The sequence below is a fragment of the Pieris brassicae genome, chromosome 3, assembly GCF_905147105.1.
Source record: "Pieris brassicae chromosome 3, ilPieBrab1.1, whole genome shotgun sequence".
NCBI lineage: Eukaryota > Metazoa > Arthropoda > Insecta > Lepidoptera > Pieridae > Pieris > Pieris brassicae.
In genome coordinates, this window is record NC_059667.1 from 3198550 (window position 1) to 3220059 (window position 21510).

General features: G+C 33.9%; 1 protein-coding gene across 4 annotated transcripts in view; it reads right to left on the bottom strand.

The window, feature by feature from the left end:
* Positions 1-520: 520 nt before the first annotated feature.
* Positions 521-21510, bottom strand: part of LOC123706713 (myrosinase 1-like) — a 32898-nt gene continuing 11908 nt past the window's right edge. Inside the window, exons 2-11 of one of the 4 annotated variants that reach the window (XR_006753418.1) lie at positions 18069-18209; positions 16975-17490; positions 15364-15594; positions 15078-15146; positions 14651-14818; positions 13381-13584; positions 12019-12222; positions 11613-11810; positions 8081-9424; positions 4904-5092 (exon numbers count right to left, since the gene is read on the bottom strand). Coding sequence is in view for 2 of the 4 variants with exons in the window: in XM_045656076.1 (XP_045512032.1) it covers positions 9281-9424; positions 11613-11810; positions 12019-12222; positions 13381-13584; positions 14651-14818; positions 15078-15146; positions 15364-15594; positions 16975-17490; positions 18069-18191 (1857 nt within the window). In the remaining 2 variants the exon portion in view is untranslated. Of the gene's footprint in view, positions 679-1664; positions 1904-2300; positions 2595-3399; positions 4065-4329; positions 4464-4886; positions 5093-7122; positions 9425-11612; positions 11811-12018; positions 12223-13380; positions 13585-14650; positions 14819-15077; positions 15147-15363; positions 15595-16974; positions 17491-18068; positions 18225-21510 lie in introns of those variants that run through there. The other 3 variants (XR_006753419.1, XM_045656076.1, XM_045656077.1) reach the window with 3 other exon arrangements.

Consider the following 21510-nt stretch of genomic DNA (forward strand, 5'->3'; position numbering starts at 1 on the left):
GTAGGAAACAAAAATAGATCACATCATCCAACAACTTCCTCTTGCCCAGTATTAACTATGGCAAAAGGTTTAAATGTCTATCCTATAATAGACATCATACCATATATAATAGACCAAACTCGTATACTGATGATGCACATAAGAGACTACGGAACAAGGGGCTCGAGACAGGAGAAAATGAACAGTTTAATTACGATTACTAAATAGCCAGTTTGACACGTGACTTAAATGACGACTGAATTTTACTATAACGATAAAGATCAATAAGAGACAAGGTTCTACATATTATTAAGTTTATCGGTTAACAAATTTTAGTCAAATAAAAGACCTAACCTTAGCCGACGCCTGAAAGCTCCAACCTGTTCTATTGGAATTTCGGTTAAAGATTGTTTTGCCTCATAGTTTAGACAATAACTTAACAAATAACGATATACCATTAACATTCGAGGCTCTTTCAACTTCATATCGTTTGTTATAGGATAATTACCGCTTTTTATATTTAAAATTGAAATAAAAACCATAGTAATGAGAAAAATTTAATGTATAATAAAATTAGGTTCATAGTGCATATCTAGGCACCTAGATCGCAACATTTCTTTGTACACAAGTGCTGATTTACGCGGCGTGCGCGTGCGCTCAGGACTGCTCATATCCACTTGGTATAGGCCGAATCTGACTCTGTAAGACGAATATTGGGAGTTTGTAACACATTTTTTAATTAGTTTCTTAAATATAATTATTTTTAAGTATACATTTTATATCGTATTCTTTCCTATCTAATTTATTTACTTATTCACACATCGTTATTGGTACACAAACGTACATATATATAAGCAGGTTACATAAATAATTAGGCAACGGGCGACCTTATCGCTAACAAGAAATTTCTTCCAGGCAATCCTAATATGAGAGAATAAAAAAGAAACACCTACAGATGGTACAGTACAGGAAGTGCATAACAATTACAAAGAAGAAAACAAAATAACATGTGACACTAACTGTAACTAAAATAAAGTAAAATTAAAGGAAAAAGAAAATAATTTGAAAAATATATATATATGAATATGTATAAACAAAAATGAACAAGCTAATCCAAAGGTTAACTGAGTCACAATAAATATATATACAAGTATCTGATTTGGTAATAAATTTAAAGACTGCGCTCGTCTGATATCAATTTGTAAGGAATACATAGCAGGATACTTTGCACAGTTAAGGAGGAGTGAAAGAATCTTTAACATAATATAAGTATATTTCCATAAATATAATATGTAGCGTAATTAATCCCGTGGCCATCATATTGAAGGCTCAAAATTACATAACCGAAATTGGTTATGTAATTTTCGATCCCTTATGCGAAGTCTTACGAATAAAGAAACATGAAAGATTCTACTACAGAGAAGACAATAATAAAAACGTTGTAATAGCTGAAGATCTGTGTTCGATTAAATAATAACATTAGTTTATAGCCTTATATTTTGCCAGTAACATACAAAATTATCACATATACAAATATCTAGTAGTGAGATAAATTAATGTAGTTGGTAAGAAACTAGGTATTAGTTTCTTATTAAATAAATTTAAAACTTTAAAAAGTGATAGAGGATAAAATTTGTATTACTTATTTTAAATTACTTTGCTACTTAATGTGAATAAATACTTACGAATATCCCTTCAACCACTCGAAGTTATCCATAAGGCTCCATGTAGTATAGCCACGTACATCACAACCTTCGTCCATGGCATCCAGCATAGCACTAATATACTGCCTATAATATGTAACTCTGTCATCATCTTCTAAGCCACCATCATTGCCTCTACCATTCTCAGTTATAAATACTGGTGGGTTTCCGTACATCTCGTTTATTGATTTCAAAAGTTTGTAAAATGCCCATGGGGAGCCCTATAATGCAAAATGTTATATTAAGTTCTCGAAATCAACAGTTAAACACGTTGATCGATTACTAAAATAAGAAAAAATCAATGGCGCTTCAACCTTTTTAGGTCTGGGCCTCCGATTTCTGTATCTGTTTCATGATCATTTCTTAATCGAACAGGCAAGTAGGTGATCAGCCTTCTGTGCCTGACGCACGCCGTCGACTTTTTGGGTCTAAGGCAAGTTGGTTTCCTTACGATATTTTCCTTCACCGTTCGAGCTAATGTAAAATGCGCACATAGAAAGAAAATCCATTGAGGCACAGCCGGGGATCGAACCTACGACCTCAGGGATCAGCGTCGCACGCTGAAGCCATAGGCCAACACTGCACTGCTCGAGGATTATAGTAGTTAATTTATCTTACCACAATGCCTTCTCCAGAATCCTTATTGTACGTTATAACACCCACGTCGTCAAATATTGAGGGACTGGCGTGATACCCTTCCACTGAACTATTTCTGTATGCGTATGATGCAGAGTAATGGTTTAGGCCAAAGTAATCTGATGTTCCTCGTACATATTCAATTTCCTCAGCGGTGAATTCCGGCAACCTGGACCTTTGGAAACCCTGCTCAAAACTTCTGGCCGCTATTCTCTCTTTCATAACAGGAGGATAGTCTCCGGTTGCCGAAAATATTGGATGGGCATAATGGCCCCACTGAAACCCATTAAGGAATCACTTAAAAAGTTAAAACAGAGGAATGTTTACGTAATAAATAGCAATATATATTTAACTTAACCGAAATAAATTTTAATATCTAATACAACTATACCTAATTAAGTTTCGAAAACGAGACATAGCGCTAAGTCTGACTACGTCATAAAAGTGTTTGATTTTGACATTCGGTAGTCATAAGTCTAAGTCTCGCTTCTGAATCTCACACTTAGTGACTGCGTGTCTCTAAGCTAAGTATTAACTATAAAATCTATTTAAATATCTATAAATTATAACTTTTTTTTCGTGTATATTTATAAGTATATGCCATGAAAAACATAACTTGTAAAAAGCCACGCAAAGCAATTCTTCTAGCGTAAAAATTAGTGAGGGTTGTCACCGTCGTTTAATTTATTCAGCCCCTACTTAAGGGACCTCATGTCAAGTTATTAAGTAATTATTTAACCTAGTGACATCTTATACTGGTCATATCATTATTACAAATGTTATATGTTTTAAATAAATACACTGACATTGATTTCTTGTATGTCTGCTAGAAGTGAGTGAGTGATTAAAATTGGGAAATTTGAGTAGTTATAATTCAGGCATCTATTTCTTCACAACGAAGTTAAAGAGAGTCGACAATGCCCTGAACAACTTCGAGAAATAATAGAACGCTTTGCTTTTTTTTCATCAACTTGATACTGCTGTGCTCCCAGATTCAATATGTCAACACGACGAGTATGATGATAATCTCGTGTAAGTTCTATATTGTATAGAATAATCTTAATTTTATAAAGACACTTACATTAAATTCATTACTGTCGTTCGCTGCTTCAACATTATCTTCACCATCAGGCTCAAACCAGTGAGCACTCAGGGTTATAAATATTTCTCCACCCTGATGCTGTCTGAATTCATTATTGTAAGTGTGGTAGGCTTTAGCGTGTCCCAACAATAAATATTTCGCACAAAGGTACTCCCCAAAACCTTTGCTGTCCAGCAAGGGGGCCAAATCCTTCGCTCCGTATCCCATGTGGCAAATTTGATACGGTTCATTTATAGTTATCCAATATTTCACCCTATCCCCAAATAATTCAAAAGCTGCTTTAGCGTAATCTCCAAACCACTCCACAATATGCGGATTGGCCCAGCCACCGAGTTGTTGTAAGTTTTGGGGCAGGTCCCAATGGAATAATGTCAGCATTGGAATGATTCCATTTTTCAGTAGCTCATCTATCAAATTGTTATAATATTTAACACCAGCCTCATTAATTTTATCAGTGAATCCAGTTGGGAAAATTCTAGTCCAGGAAATGGAGAATCTATAGAAATCAACTCCGAGCTCTCGTAGCATTTCTACGTCCCTTTTATATAAATAATATGAATTTTCTGCAACGTCACCAGTATCACAGTTGTTAATAACACATGGTGTTTGATGGCTCAAATGATCCCATATGTTTTCACTTTTACCTGAAAAATTTAGACTATTTATATATATTTAAGATTATTCTAAGCAGACGATGTAGGCATAATTCGCCGCTCAATAAACAAAAGCTTTTGATTTGTATTTTAATTATATTCATATTTAATATTATTGCTTACATTACTAGGACTTGGCGAGGCTCAATACGCAATACAAAAACTAAACATACCATAAACTTTCGTGATTTATAATATTGTACGTTTGATTATACAATTATCTTCTAAATGATGTCGTGGTATAATTGATACATACCATCTACATTCCATGCACCTTCGATTTGGTACGACGCAGTTGCTGTTCCGAAGAGAAAATGATTAGGAAATTGGCGGATTTCATGGCGTATCCTATGGCCTTGTGATTCTGACACACACAGGCCTATGGCCAACCTCGAAGGAAAATAAGAAAATTAATAATTCGACGTCTGGGATGCAATTCATAGGACCAAAATACGAATCAATATTAATAAAACATTTGTTACATATATTTTAACATAGTCTTTGCTTACATTTAAAACATTATATGTATGCAAAATCTTGTGTAAAGTGTGATATTTCAAAGTAAACACGAAACTATTAATGGTCTCAGTAACAAAAAGCTTAGTCGGTCAGTTGCGTTTTCTACGACGTATTACTAAGTTTTTTTTATAATCTATACTAAATCGGAATTGATGCCGAAGAGTTGCCGAAGCAACTATTTATTCAATAATTGGTATTCAAACTCCAATACAAGTAATTTGTATATGTATTCTGATTGGTATGCAGTAACCCAAAAATAACGTATGAATAACAAGAGCAACACATAATACTCACAAAACATATGCCGAAAACATACTTATTAATTTCACGGGCAGGCGATGTTTATATATTTATTATCTTATCTTAATTTATCTCTTGGAGTATTTCTTGAGCCCTTTGACAGCTCTATCTAAGAGTCTTCATCTTGAAACATAATAACGATACCTATAATAAGTTACGCACTACGAATAGTGCGTTCTTTCTACGTTCAAAAAATTCGTCTGCAAAAGAAAAGAATGTATGTTTTTTTAATAAACAAAATCAGAAATAGCATTTGTTTTAAAATAGATTGATTCACGTCCTTTAAATACATCAACATCATCATAATACAAACAGGCTTCACTGTAAATGGAACCAAGGGGTGAGGCTTAGATTCAGACTTGACGCTTACGAATCATGAAGCGGTTTTACCCGCGCCCGCCGTGGTTGCGTACCCGCAGCCTTTGTAGAATGCAGATATTTATGTAAAAAATTAAAGTACATATCACATCGCCTTTTACGCCCGCGGCGTTTGCGACTGCTTGTGGGTTCCGCTGCACCGGCGATTCCGCGATTCCGGGCTCTTCGATCAGTTGGCAGGCAATATGTTGTTTTAAAGAGCAGTTTCAGTTTTTCGACATTCGAAAATAATTAAAGAACTTTTCTTTGTCCTTTTTTAACTCATTAATAATAGGAACAAATAATCCATAACGATCACTTTCCGCAGTCACTGGATGCACCTTTTAGGCCTTCTATTTAATTCTTCTGAGATGTAACTACTGGTGTGTCCATGGTAGTCTGGAGCTCAACTGATCGTTTAACCGCAAGTTTTGCAACCGCCCTGATTGCGATAATCAACCGCCAAGTTTGCGAGCGATAAACGCAACCACGACGGCATAAGGTGCCGCACACCACACTGCACAAAACTCCGGTCTCGTGCGTTTTGAAAATAAAACTCCATTCCGAAACCGCGGCAGGCGCGGTTGAAAACCGTTTCGTGAAGTCCTTAGCGTTAGTATTTATACCCGTATGTCAAAAATTTATTTAATTCCAGACGCGGGAGTCACATTTACACCAAGTACGATCCTGTGTAAATACGTACCTCTTCCTATTAACCATAATTATTACGACGGTAAGTCGTCGTAAGGACCAAAGCTAATGTATTTAAACGACCTGACATTTAAACGCTTAGCGCGTTCAAACAAATCTAAAGATCTACTTTTTTTTAGGACTTTGAAAAATTATTTTTGTGTAGAAAAGTCCATCATGGAAGGCCTTAGTCAAGTCTGGGCCACAGATTTCTGTATTTGTGATTAAATGTCATTAATTATTTTCTCTATAAGCCAAATATTTTGCCCAAAAACTTCGCTGTCAAGCAACTAGGTGATCTAACTTCTGTGCCTAAGGTCGAATTGTCGAGTCGTCAAGTTGTTGGGTCTAGGTCATGACATTCCAGTTTTCTAACGATGTTTTCCTTTAGCGTAATTACGTGCATTAGATGTGCACATAGACAGAAACTCATTCATCAGGATCCAACCTACTACCTCAGGGATGAGACTCGTACTAGACCAACATTGCGTTATGCATTATATATATAAATACATATGTAATATTTTTATATGCGGTTTAATAATAAAATTGTATGTGTTTAGTTAGACTCCTTTGCACGGACTATCATTATTATATATAGAATACAACATATAAAATACTTCTATAGCCCATCAAGGTACTCCGTCATATCGTACATCGTAACATCTAATTATAAATCATATTTTTTCATCTTTAATTCACAAAGTGACAAAAGAGTGTAGTGAACATGCATTTGATAGCTAGGTATAAAATAAACCAGCTAAAGAATAATTTTTGGCTCCTAGTTTGAGAAGTGTTTTAAAATCAAATAATAGCCTAAATAATAATTTATACAATCGACTAATTCATATTTAAGATACTATATGTACATTGGTGATTCAACACTGGTTCTGCAATTTATTTTAAACACAAGACAAACAAAACATTACGTTAGCTTCTTCAAGACATTATATATTAATAATAATAATAATGTTTTTATTATATTCCTTTGTATCTTGCTCTTTTACTCTAATTGCAAAGGTATTTTATATGTGTGATCTCATTACCTCTTACCCGTCACCGGATTTGAACCCTACATTACACCAACAATGTCTAAATTGTTCATACAATAAAGGTAGTCACAAAATTCCAATTCAGACATAATTTCCAGTGTAATGAGAGTAAAATAACTTCGGTTGGATAATACAATTTTATTTAAACATAAATTTTCAATAACATTGACACCTTATCGCACAGATTAAGCTTCAAAAATTAACAAACTGCCACCGAACATTTTATTTATAATATTAATTATATTTACATATTTATCCTATACTTATAAACACTTATGGTTCATAAACTACGAGCTAACTAAGAGAACGTTAACATATCTTTTCGGAAGTGTAGCCGTAGTTGTTGACTAGTTCAGCTATTTAGATTAATAGGTAAGAAAATTATTGTTTGTATAAAAGAAGAGTCATTAAGAGGGTCTTGCCTTATCAAAAATGTTTAATTGTTTAGTAAGTGAAATATGTTATATTACTTTACACGTTCGATTTATACTAGTTACGATTTGAGACTAGTAATGCCCTTGACAACAAAATTAAAAACGGCACGAATATTTTAGTAAATTATTTCATTATCTCATGTTTGCTTTAACCTTGCAGGTTGGTTGAGTAAGTTATAAATTATTTTTGGAATGGTTCATGTATAATTATTATAAGTTAAGCTTTAAAGTTCGACATAGCATTACTAATCTCAAAGTTTTTGATTAGAAATATTTCGAAAAATTATTTGTTCAATACATTAATTATTGTTTTATTTATTATGATTTAAAAAAATTGGGTTTTATAAAACGTTATATATGTTATATTAGAATAAAACAAAGTTACGATACTCTATAAAAATGTGTTTTCAAAATGTTGAACATTGAAATGTTGTCTTGATGTTAAACAATAAGGTAGTCTAGTAGTAGTACACATGTGGCGCTTAAACTTATTCCTATACATCAGTGATAAATATATATTTAAAAATCACAAAAACGTACAAGAGAACGGCAGAACTAACAAAAATATTAGTTCAATATTTTTTCGAACACAATGTATAAAACCACTAACTTGAAATAAAATTTTATACATTATACTAATATTGCTTTGACTTACCTAATAATCCAAATAACATAACAGTAACAATAACAAATATTACAACGTACATAATCTAACAACTATAAATTTAATGGATTATGTGCGCGTTATACAATGGAAACCACAAATTTAAATTTAACCATTTATACACAGTGGTCTGTCTATCGTCTATGTTACCAACTAAATGAAATGACTAGAAACCAAAATTATAATTACACAAAAATTACTCAGGGTCACTATAAATTTTATAATTTTATTCACAGTTTTTTTATAAATGCCGTCGAAGAATTAATTTATCATATATTACCCAATCCACACTTGGTCGACATGGATCAAAACCCTATATATATATTAAGATATTAAACAAAGTCTCGTATAACAGATATCAATTTAGAACTTAAAGTAAATACAATAATAAATTGAGCTAGTGTGTGAGACCTTGCGGAAATTTTATACGGTCTATAAGGCTTTGTTTAATTAATTTAATTATAATGCATAATTTATGCACGCATTAAGGTTTTGTTAATTAGACACTATTTAGATGTTATTTAAAATGTGAACAAAATCGAATTAATATGATAAGGATTGCGGCTGCATAACTTTGCTTGTAACATCAAAAAACGAGGATGTTTTATATTCCATCAGATAAAACGAAAACATTATTTTGACATGTTTCGGTTCTGACATCATTAACTAACTAATCTAGCCAAGATATTGCAACAGGCGTGACCTATATAAATTGACCAATATAAATGACATTAGCTCACGCTTAGTCACGTGGTCATTTTTTTAAAAGGCCGGCAATACCGTTGCGAGACTCACACACTTCTGGCAGTGTGTGTCCACTGGTGTCGGTAACACTTAATTTCAGGTGAGCCTCCTGCCCGTTTGCCCCCGTTCTATAAATCATACAAATTCGATTGAGGTTGATTGGTTAATTTCGTAGGTTACACCTATTGCATAGTATTCAAGGTTAAAGACCCATGAGTTTCATAATGTATAAGGAAAGATCGTAAAATAATATAAAGGAAATTGGAAACATGAGAAACAAAGTCAATTTAGTTCAAAATACGACTGACAACAGTCTTTCAATACAAAATTATTATTGCTATTCTAGAAGGTTAACAATTCAACAACATATTGTTCATGCTATGGGTGCAAATTAAACTTATACACTCTTTAGTAGCACTAATACCATCTTAATAAGAATGATGTAAGTCACGCTTGAGTATCAACGTCAGTGAAATGTGATGGTCCTTCAACTGAGCACACGGAGTCTTCTGGTGTCCTTGAAGCGTCCCCTGCTTCACTAACTTCAATACCACTTGCCTTGTTTTTACCCCCACGCCGTGCCTGGAGCGCCTATACAACACAACCTATTTTAAAAACACTCTCACAATATCTGTAATACTGAATTCAAGAATCAATTCTTGAAAGAATCAATAAATGGCGGCTTTAGCACAAAAAAATCGCCTGCTGGCGCCATCTAACGGCGAAACCCTGAATACATTTCTTCTTAGCCCTGTAAATACGCGGTACGATAACTCAATATTCAAATGTTCAGTAGTTACTGTCATATTTTTACCAAAATGTCATACAATTTTGTTGTATTTTCAAGCGATAGCACAAAGTAAGCAAAGTCTCACAACGATTACAACCAATTACAAAAAGCTTTCTATTTAGTCGAATGTCTATTCTTAAATTTAAAAATGCTTACATTTTACTCCACATAACAAAAAAATACAAAACAGATTATGTTAAAAGAACATATTGATCCACAACTGAACATTTATCGTGTATAAATTTATAAAGATTTTGAGATAATCGAAAGGACTTATTCATACTATAAGCCTTATTAAATGTTTGGTCCGGTTCTAATATCACGTAAAATTTTTGCCGTGACATTATATAAATCGGAATGAACACGTAAATCCTAGCGTGCAGCCGGCACGCACGAAAAACCAGGAATCATTGTCTCGTTACGTTCATTGTACGCTTGCGCCGCATATATTTCTCTTCCATTCGATTAACCTATGGCGTCCTAGGATTTACTCCATTTTTGTATGCATACAAAGTATGCAATCCTTTCATCAATGTTTTGTTATGACGTTGTCACGTAAACTATCGTCCATAATCCGAGTTTATACCATACAACCATTTTTAAATAATTTAATGCGATGAAAGCGAGTTCCTTTGCGAAATATTCGCGATAATAAAGAAGGCTTATAGTACGTTAATGAATAGTAAATATTTAGATTGGTAAGGGTGCTACATTGCTGGTATCCATCAGAAAGCACAACACACTGGATTAGCAAAGGTCAGTGCTTGGTGGAGTCAGTTAGGGGACAGCAGGGCTAACGGGGGCATGCGTGCTCCGAGTGCACATGCTCAATATGTCATAACACCTTACCTTTTCTCTGCTGCCTTTTTTCTACGTGGGACGGAATGGAATATGAAACATCAAATTAATGATTCGGTCAAGGTTATTTTAAGAATATTTACGTCGAGAACATGGCTTTGAAAGACGCATTTTTAAAATAACCCTGCTTTGTGATTAGTTGGGGGAGGTTAGATCAACGCACAACAGATGACAAATGAAACAAAAATCTAACATATAGATATATAATTATCATCGTAACTAGATACCTATGGACATACATATAAATTTATTGTTCAGTTGAATTCCATTTTATTTTTTGGTAAATACAACAAACAATTCTTATCAAATACTCAAAATCTAGATAATTTTAACGTTAGATAAGATTTGCTGCATCTATTTTCTGCTTAGTGACACTAATGAAATTATAATTTGATAAACTATCTAAACTATATTAAAATTTGTCGAATCTTGTAAAGTTTGCAGGTTTTTACTCAATTCCTTCTCCTATGAATTGGGAGGTATACTATTATCGTCCAAATTAGCACCAACATCTAAGGTCCCTAATGTAGTTATATATTTCGGGTTTTTAGTGTGGTTATGGAATGGGCATTGATTTAATTTTCACTTTAACTTTAAGATTCCAATAATAATTGTCACATTATTTAGTAGTGACGATACAACCTATGTAAATTGTTATGGATTCTGTTAAGTATTAGCTTTAAAAATATAAATTCAATATTCATAGGCAAGATGGCGATAGCTATTAGTCCATATGACGTACCATGTCTGTAAACACGTAATATTTTTACGTGTTAATTATCATTCTTAATCTACACAAACACATATATGTATTATTATTCGATGGTTCTCCGATGTATTTAAACTCCAAGACAGTATTATCATTAGATAGTGGAATACATTTTTTCACAAACATGCTACGCGATCCTCGATTCGACTCGAGATCGGTAATCGTTTTGTGTCATAACATGCGTATCAATCTTTCTAGTTATAGATTAATGATTATTTATTTTAGAATTATGATAATGAGATATTAAATTTTTCTATAACATTTTTTTGAGTCAATATATTATATGGATTACTCTCAATAACATAATATATGTTAAGATAATACATACTTTCAGATAATACATACTTTCAGGTAATACATACTTGTAAAGAGAATCGACGATGAGGCGGTTTTCGCCCGCCTCTCCTCTTGCTGATGTGAGGGTTGTCTCTGCGCAAGGTTTTATTACGTAATAACTCCAACTGGACGTAAAGCCTTTTCAGCTCGGCCCTGACTTCCTCCGACGTAGGCTCTTCTTCGGCTTCAGCGCCGAAGCCTTCTGCAGGACCTCGACGTGACACCTAGTGAAAGTTGATTACAAACATTGACTATTAACATCTCAGTTAATCCGTCCTTATGTATGAAAGAGAAAATATATAATACGTCAAAAGATAAACCTGTGTCTTAAGTTGAATATTGTGTAGTAAATAAATTGTACTATTATCTTCTCTTTTATATGTGAATGAAATTTAACAATACACAAGAGTAATTCATATATTTATAACTTACTTCCTGAGCAAGCGACCTAGCCCGATATCCATGCCACAAACGTGGTGCCAGCACACAGGCCAAAGCAGCGCCCGATGATAAGTGTGCTCGAGCTGCTGATACAAGGGGTGACCTCTCAGGAGCTGCCCCCGAAATAGCCGCTAGACGCCAAGCGAGACCACTGGCGCCCTCTACCCATAGGGCAGAAGCTAGCCACCCTCGTTCCTGAAGATTAAATACAATAAAAAAAGTTCTTGCTTATATTAAATTACCGAATTGTTGCGGAAATATCTTCTAACGATAAGTCAAAGCATTAATTAATTGGAAAATTTGCACTGGTGACCTGACAGCCCCCGCAATCCTCTGTCTAACAAACTTTCATATTCCAGCCATCTCTTCTCTAATGAAATACATTTTATTTGCCTCTTACGAGTACTTTTATTAGGTTTCGTGGCCCCATACATTGCATCTGTAATTTCTATAACACTTACTTATTTAAAGTTGATATTGTTTCGTGATCCCTACTACTTTCAAGCGCCTTTTAAAATCGTCGTAATTGTTTTATCTTTTGTGTATGTATTATCAATAGTTGTGTTTACACTTTCGTCCCTATTATTGTTTAATTATATTTGTAGTTGTGTTAATAATACTTTCAATAAAAATAATCTTATCTGTGAAACAATTTAGGGACGTATTAAAACTTATATTTTTTTACATCTCTTGTATTTGTGATTTGTCTGTCAATTTTCCTTATAGATAAATAAATAAATAAATAAGCAGTAGACATAGGGAGAAATTAGCTGTGCCAAAAATCAATCTGGAACTGTTTAGAAAAAACACCTTTTGTATGGGTATTAAGGTTTACAATAATTTACCAAAAGAATTAAAAGATCTTCCGACTAGAGTCTTTAAAAATCGACTTGGTGAATTTGGACAAAATGTATTATTCAATAAATGATTATTTGCGTTAGACACACAAAACATTTCATATGATATGTACGATACAAATAATATAAGAATTGGCCAATTCATATGACTAATAATGTAAAATGTAAAACTCCTTTAAAGACAAATTTGCGCGCCATTGTGTGTGGCAGAATATGCGAACTTACTATTGTACCACCTTTTTGTACCATATTCTTGCAATAAATTATTATTATTATTAATAAAATAATTTAGAGTCTACCAAAGGTAAAAAGTAAGTGTAGTAAGTCATTATGTTTGACGGCAGGGTCTGAAGGTGAAGTCTGATTTATTTTACCCCATCTTCGAAAAAATATCTATATGTATGGTTTAAAAGTTGGTGCTGTTTGAACAAATTCGTGCCTTAGATTAGCAGAACAAGGCATCGCGACCAAGTCAGTTTGTAAAACAACATCAGACCTGAAAGGGCACATTGGCATTCCTCGCTGCATGTGCTATCCGAAGACCAGCTATCAGCAATAGAATCTCGGCTCCAGCTGTGACGTGATGCCAGGCGGGGTTTGCGCATCCACCCCCGATGTCGTCTTCGCAGGCGGAAGTCGCTGTAAAAGCTGCCAGATAGCAACTAGCGCCTATCAACATGGCTGCTACTATCCGTAAGACCTGGAAATGTTTAATGATCAACGCATTAACATCGATCTAAGGGATCATGGATCAACAAACAAAATAAGAAAACTACAGCAATAGTTTTTACCTGAGCAATAGCTTCATAGATTTCGAAAATGTTTAAAATCATAAGCAGCGATACAAATTAACTAAAAACACTCGTTCATTTGCAGTTTTTAGAACTAATTAATAATAAACATTGATTTTGTTCCCTTTGGAGTAGAGTCTTGGGCCGTGTGGTTCAAGTGCACAGGCGCTAATTAGAGATTTAAGTTGTCGCCTGATAGATAGTAACGGTGACGCCAGCTGGAGCTTTTCTCGCTCATCAAAAAAGTATCGCAATACAGGGAAGAAATATTGCCAGCATTAAAGGTACATGTACACTGCCACAGGGAACAAAATTTTAAATTTGTTTTCTTCTTTTATTTCTAAATTTTGAAGTGACTCTTTACTCGTCACATTTTCCGTTACGCGCCATCTTTTCTTGTCCCTATCAGGGTTGATTCGAAGAGATTCGAAGCCATTAATAACAAAAATATATAATAACAATAACAATGATAGTAATAAGGTAAATATAAAATAATTGTATTATTTGATTTATGATTTGACCAATTGCTGTAAAGTTGCAGTTATCTTCGAAAAATAAGGTCATAAAGAAGTTTTACTTCTTGTGTACACTAGTACACACATTTTTAATGATGTAGGTTAAGAATATTGTAAGAACTGTATATTAGTTTGCTGGAAACAAATCGATTTAAATTAACTAAAATATTTTTTGGCAAATGCAGTTAGTTCTCTATGGAAATTTCATTTATACATTTTTATTCACAATGCGAGTTTTTTTTTTATTCTTTAATAGATATTTAGAAGTATTATTTATCATATTTAATAATTACAAACCCTTTTGATTAGAAATATCGTAATGTGTTAAGTAAAGGAACAATAGAAAAATGAATTATAGTATAAGTCACAATTCAGTTTAAAAAAAATAATTAAGAATATTTATTTATTATTTAGTGTTAGGTTCTTTGAACTAAGTTATTTCTTATTTCGTGATATGTACCTCCGCATCTCTAGGAGTCCATCTATGTGCCTTCCTAGTCCGAAATTCGGCTAATAAAACCCATAATCTGAGAACGACGGAACCGTAGCACGCCACGAAACCAAGTTCTCGTAGCCATGCACCTGTTATGCAGCGCCATTGCGCCCCAGGTATGTATTGTGCGGCTGCCTGAAAATGTTACAGGGTACATACATGTTAGATACATAAAAAATGATACTTTAGAAACAATATTTTTTATGTTTATTAATTTCTCTGAAAACCTTTTTGAAATAGAAGCTTTTTTGTCTAGTTTTTTTAAAAAATGCATTTAAAATTACGTTTATAGTTACGTTAAGATTCGTTAGATAAGAGGTAAACACGAAGTGATCAGCGATACGAAAGTATGAAATAAAAAAAATGTAATTTAATACTTTACAGACTCACTTACCGAGCCGTACATGAACATTGCTCCGAGGAGAATAACTTCTAAAACAGTCCACATCCCCATTGCAACTGCCTGAAAAAGTGGTCGCCTTCTTTAACTCTACTATTATAATAACAAATAATTTACATAAGACTTTTTACTTGATAATATTCAACACATAATAAACAAACAACGTCGTTTAACGTGAATTATTGTTATCACATAATTCTAACTAGAACCTTTTATAATTAACATACCTTAATGAATATAAATAAAAAGTACTTAAAACTCACCGAAATAAAATTCATACCTTGCATTTTCTCTTTTTAAAGATAATAAGCCCAATGATGAGACATGTAAGCATTCCGGTAAGATTTGCAGCTAATAAAGCTGCTCTATAGGTGTCTGGTAAGCAGGCTGTGGCGTTACTCCCGAATCCACAAGGCGTGCAAGACAGCTTCCCGATCTCCATTAATTTAAGACGAGATAACCAGCCACCACCTTCTTGGTGCCAGTGATTGGAACGGCATTTACATTGGTACTGAAATTTATTTATTTTGGAAGTTTACATACAATTTTTTTTTATATGGAATAATATAATCTGAATTCATGTAAGACCACAGTGGTTTATAAAAGAAATTATCTAACTAAATATATCCTAAAATATGGCGGATATGACATAATATAAAATAACAATAAATTATACATTAATTATTTCGTTGCATGCAAGGTAATTAAATAGATACGCATAAATATTAATGAATTATATCAATTAATTGTTTATAAACAGTTTTTTGTTATACAGAACTGGACAGTTGTTAGACCACAATCCCACCTGATGTTAAGTGAGATGCACCCTATTGGAGGGCACGCCTGTTCAGGGGATGATGAGAGGGGATGTAAACGCCGCTTAAATAAAGAAATCAATGGCGCTACAACCTTTTTTTTAAGGTCTAGGCCTCAGATTCTGTATCTGTTTCATGATCATTTCTTAATCGAACAGGCAAGTAGGTGATCAGCCTTCTGTGCCTGACGCATGCTGTCGACTTTTTGTGTCTAACACAAGCCGGTTCCTCACGATGTTTTCCTTCACCGTTCGAGCTAATGTTAAATGCGCACATAGAAAGAAAATCCATTGGTGCACAGCCGGGGATCGAACCTTCGACCTCAGGGATGTGAGTCGCATGCTGAAGCCCCTAGGCCAACACTGCTCAAATAAACCCATTTTAATTAAATAGGGGAAATAAAAGGGGAAAGAGTAACTCCTTTGTCGTTATTACAAGCAACGACGGTCAAATCGTGCACTGCGGATCTCAACAACAAAGGTGAAACTTTTGTATTACGTTACTTTTTCTAAAATTAATAGGTTTTTTATAATTATTCTGATCTTTTGATCATATTACGCTTCAATCTACTCTAGTTACATCTGATACACGATTTAGAGCAGTGTTTCCCAATGTGGGGCACACGCCCCACAGGGGAGGGGGACAATTTTATTGTTATAGAGGGGCTATACAAAAAAAATATTTGGAATTTGAATTTCACTTCAAGTTTCTTAAGTGAACAATTCAATTATATATATAAAAAATTATGTATGTTGTAGAAAGGGTAAGGGTGGGGCTTGGCACAAGAAAGGTTGGGATCCACTTCTTTAGAAGGATTAAGTAAGATATTTAAAACATTCGCTATATTACATATATACATGGATTTGAATTGTATATAACTAAGAATGGATTATACGCATTTAATTTGATAAATAGCCTTGGTCTTGAAAATATATTGCGTCGAATCCATTAGGGTAAAGGTGAAGGAAAGGCGAGATATATAACCTTGGTATGTATATGTAATTAAGCAGGTAGGTAAAAAATTTATAGGCCGCTCATATATTTATAACATAAATGTTTGAATAAAGAATTAATACCTCCAACTTCTGATCATTACTTCCGGGAAGAGCCTCGCAAGCAGTTGTCATTGTATCGCACAGTGGTGTCCCTCCCAGCCACTCATTCATAGCGTCTTCACACGGTAATGTTGGTAAACTGCGGAAAAGTGCAGCCGCTGCCCTCGTGGAACCCACTCCCCTAGCTGCTGCCGTTCCACCCCACCAACCTGGCTCTCCTTCACAGGAATACCAAGCATTGGACCACATGACAACACTAGCATTCCAAGCGGAAGCCAGCGTACGCCAGAACGGCTGCAATGTGACAGAGTTGTTCTGTTGAAAGACAACGAGGCGAGCGGGTTCCGATATGTATAAGATTCCTAGATGTAATTGCGGAGCTCCAAGCGCAACAGCAGCTGGCGGTGGGTGGAGAGGAGTTCTGGCTGCTGCTCTAGCCAGAGCTGAAGCTCTGGCTTCATCAGCCACACCTTGGTCTACCAGCTCTGATAACGCACGGGCTATTTGGACAACGGCAGCCTCATATTCACGTATATTCTGAAAAAATTTTTTGACAAATGAAATAAACCTACAACTTATTTCATTTTATTTATGTTCTCAAACATCACACACGTTAAAAAGAGGATGATCAAATAATTAGTAACAGGATCACAGGTTTAAAAATTACATGAGAACTTAGAAGATGCAGAATAGCAGGAATTGCAACCAGAGCCATGCAAATTCCTGACAATCGAGGAATATAATTATTTGTATCTACTATTTTGTATTTCTTTATTTTAGAAGAAATTGTAGGCGTCTCCCTCGTATACATACTAGATAGTTTATAAAATTTTACAGCCTGAGTCGTAAGAGCCTTAAAATTCTTAAAAACCTCAAACGCCAGACGACAAGCTACAATCTTTCGAACGTTTTCTAATACACATACATCGAGAAATTTTCTTTTCTTTGTTCTTTAATATTCTGTAAAATATTTCTATTACAATAATTGATTCAACGTAGCTGGCATAGCAAACACTACATCTAACGACGAAATTTGTATAGTAGTAGTTGATGATGAAAGAGGTAGATGAATCTGTTTTCCTTTCCAAGTTTATTTATATAAATAAAATTCTTACTGTGGGTAACGGCGGTGGCCTCCTCAGATTCAGGGTGTCACATTGCTGGAGCGCGTGCGGCGGGTCGGCGGGCGCGGCGCACACGCACGTGACCAACGCCAGCGCCGCCCACCGCGCCCACATCTCTCACCTCCACCACACCTGTGGTATATTCATCTAAACAAATGACCTGGAGGTGTTGGTGAGGTTTGATTGTGATTGGTCAACTATACTAGCATTGTCTGGTTTGCCGGAAAATCACGTTTATGAGTTTAAATAATGATCTAGAACAATTACAGATGCTACACAAACCGTCTTTTAATTTAACCAATCGGTTTATGAAAAATCACCATTGTTCATCTTATACTCAATATTATGTGTCGTTTTTGTTGTAAAAATATTTCCCTATTAGTGACGCAAAGAACGTAATAAAATGTCGTAAAATAACCGACTACTGTGGAGCGGCGGTCGGAACTGTTGTGTAGAATATATAATCGTAAAATTTGTTCATTTTTGTTAAGAAACCTTATTATTACTTTACTTACCACTTTAATCAATCAGCTAAACATTCCTTATATTCATACTTAGGTTTAAAGACTTTATTTCTCAAAAAGTAAAAAAATTTCACATACATGAGAATAATACTAAAAATAATCTCATTAAAAAGACAGCCGTACCGGCAATAAACTTAAAAGTAAAAGTTAAAAAGTCGTAAAAGTTGCAAATAAAATTGAGCAAAAATGCGCTGGATGTTCACGAGAACTTCCTACCAATGAACATCTTATTTGTATGCTATGTAATTACGGATATGATTTGGAATGTGCAAATATTCCCCGAGAACTTTTTAAAACCACTATGAACTTGGACCAGAAAACATCATGGAAATGCCAAGATTGTCGTTGTGTAATGCCTAAATTTAGTAACACCGATACCCCTATACGATCACAGAGTATTATAACACAACAAGTGACTACACCACACCTACATAAGAAAACCAAACACACAGTCCAATAATTATGATACAAGTTTTGAAGACCTCAGTCTATTAGGCGACACACTCCAAACTCCTGAAAAAAATGCCGATAACCATATGCAAACCGAACTAACACTGCAAAGTTTAAGCGAAATGATAATGATACGTCTGAAAGAAAATAACGAATCTATAATATCCGATTTGCGGAGTACAATTCAAATAGAAATAAACAAGGCTATTTCATAGCTAACAGAAGATTTTGAACTAAAAACAAATTATCTATCTAAACAAAACGATCAAAGAAAACAGGAACTAGAAAAAGTCAACACAAAAATAGAAAACTTGTTAAGAGAAAATGAAAAACTAAAACAAGAAATATCGAATTTAAAACATAATACTTCCGCTGCCCCCGTAATTATTATCATGGAAAATAATTTAAAGAAAATTGTCATCTACGGCTTTGCTGAATACTCAAAAGAACCAGAACCTATTCTCCACGACAGGCTAATTGCCATGTTTCATAATATCTTACAAGTAGACTTAACGGGCTATATAGAAAACACGTACAGAGTAGGCAGAAACACTGCGAGGACACGACCACTTGTTATAGAACTTATAAGTAAAAGAATGGTAAAATATATATTAAAAAACAGCCATTACTTCCAAGAAACAAGAATATCTCTATCTGAATATTTAGATGAAAATACACGAAAAGAAAGACAACAATTGCGAGAAGAAATGATGAAGGCTAGGAAGAAAGGCTTACATGCAGTGATCCGGAATAACCAATTATATATCGAAGGGAAAGTTATAAATAATAGAGAAAACAAACAGAACAATAATAATGAGAAAGAGGACATCTTCAACATTTCGCAAAATATAGTAAACAGCGTGTACCAACCAAATAAAACATCACACTACATGCCTACTGACAACCATTCCTTTCGCAAACAAAGGCCAACAATTTAAAGTTTTGTTCCAGAACATTCAAAGTATTAACAATAAACAACACATTTTAGAAGCATTCATTGAACAAACCCCTACGAACAAAATTTTCAACGCAATATGTATATCAGAGACATGGTTAACAAAGGAAAAACTCAGTATGATTCAATTCAGCGGATATAACATCGCAACATCATACTGTAGAAGCACGCGCGGAGGTGGTGGCGTCTGCATCCTACTTCAAGACCATTTCGAGTATATTGTAAGAAACGATATTACCAATATGTCCATAGATTATATACTAGAATTATGTGCAGTAGAATTACCTAAGGAAAATATATTATTATTAACGATTTATTGGAATAAGAGAGAAGAAGTTATATTTCATAGTCAATTAAATATTATCTTGAATTATATAAACACTAAGTATTCCAAATGTAATGTAATTATAGGCGGAGATCTCAACATAAACATATTAGATACCAATATAAAAACTATTCAATTCCTAGATTTAATGTTAGAATTTAAATACACTCAACATGTAAAAAAACCCACACGTACTACTCAAACCACATCAACATGCTTAGACTTAATATTCACTAACTTTCACCCAAATAAAACATCCACAACTGTAGAAGATTTGGGTTTTTCCGATCATAACGCAACCATAATAAACATCACCATACTAAAAATGTCCATCACACATGAAACATTCTACACATATAAAAGATCATTTAGCGATGGAAACATATTAAAATTTAAGTCCGCGTTAATTACTGTAGATTGGAACAATATTATAACAACAGATCATAATATTAACGATAACTATAAAGCATTTCAAGATACGCTTATGAATGTACTAAATAAAAGCATACTAATACGAAGAATAAAAATAAAAAATATTCATAAGAAACATTGGTTGACTAAAAGCATAAAAATATCCTGCAAAAATAAAAGATTATTAAAAATACTTACACTAAATGCAAATAACGCAATAATAACAAACTATTATAAAAAATATGAAAAAATGTTTAAAAAAGTTGTAAATACGGCAAAAAAACTACAATACATTAACAAAATGAACAAATCCAATAATAAAGTAAAAACAATGTGGAGTATAATTAATGAATGCACCAATAAAACATTAAAAAAAGAGCGAAATAATCTAAAACTACAAACAAATAATAAAATAATTTCCGAACCCAAACAAGTAGCTAACATTTTCAACAACTTTTTTGCATCTATCGGCGAAAAAAGCCAAATACAAACAGGTAGACCAAAATGTAATCCCGTACTTTCTCCTTCCGAAAACACAATGTTTCTCAGACCTGTAGACCCTTATGAAATAAATATTTTAATAAAAAATCTTAAAAACAAAAATAGCCACGGTATTGACGAACTCCCACCAAAATTACTTAGGAAATGTGCAGACGAACTCACTCTACCATTCTACAAATTGATAAATCAATCCTTCGAGGAAGGTGTTTTTCCTGATCAACTCAAAATAGCAATAGTGAAGCCCTAACATAAGAAAAACGACAAAAC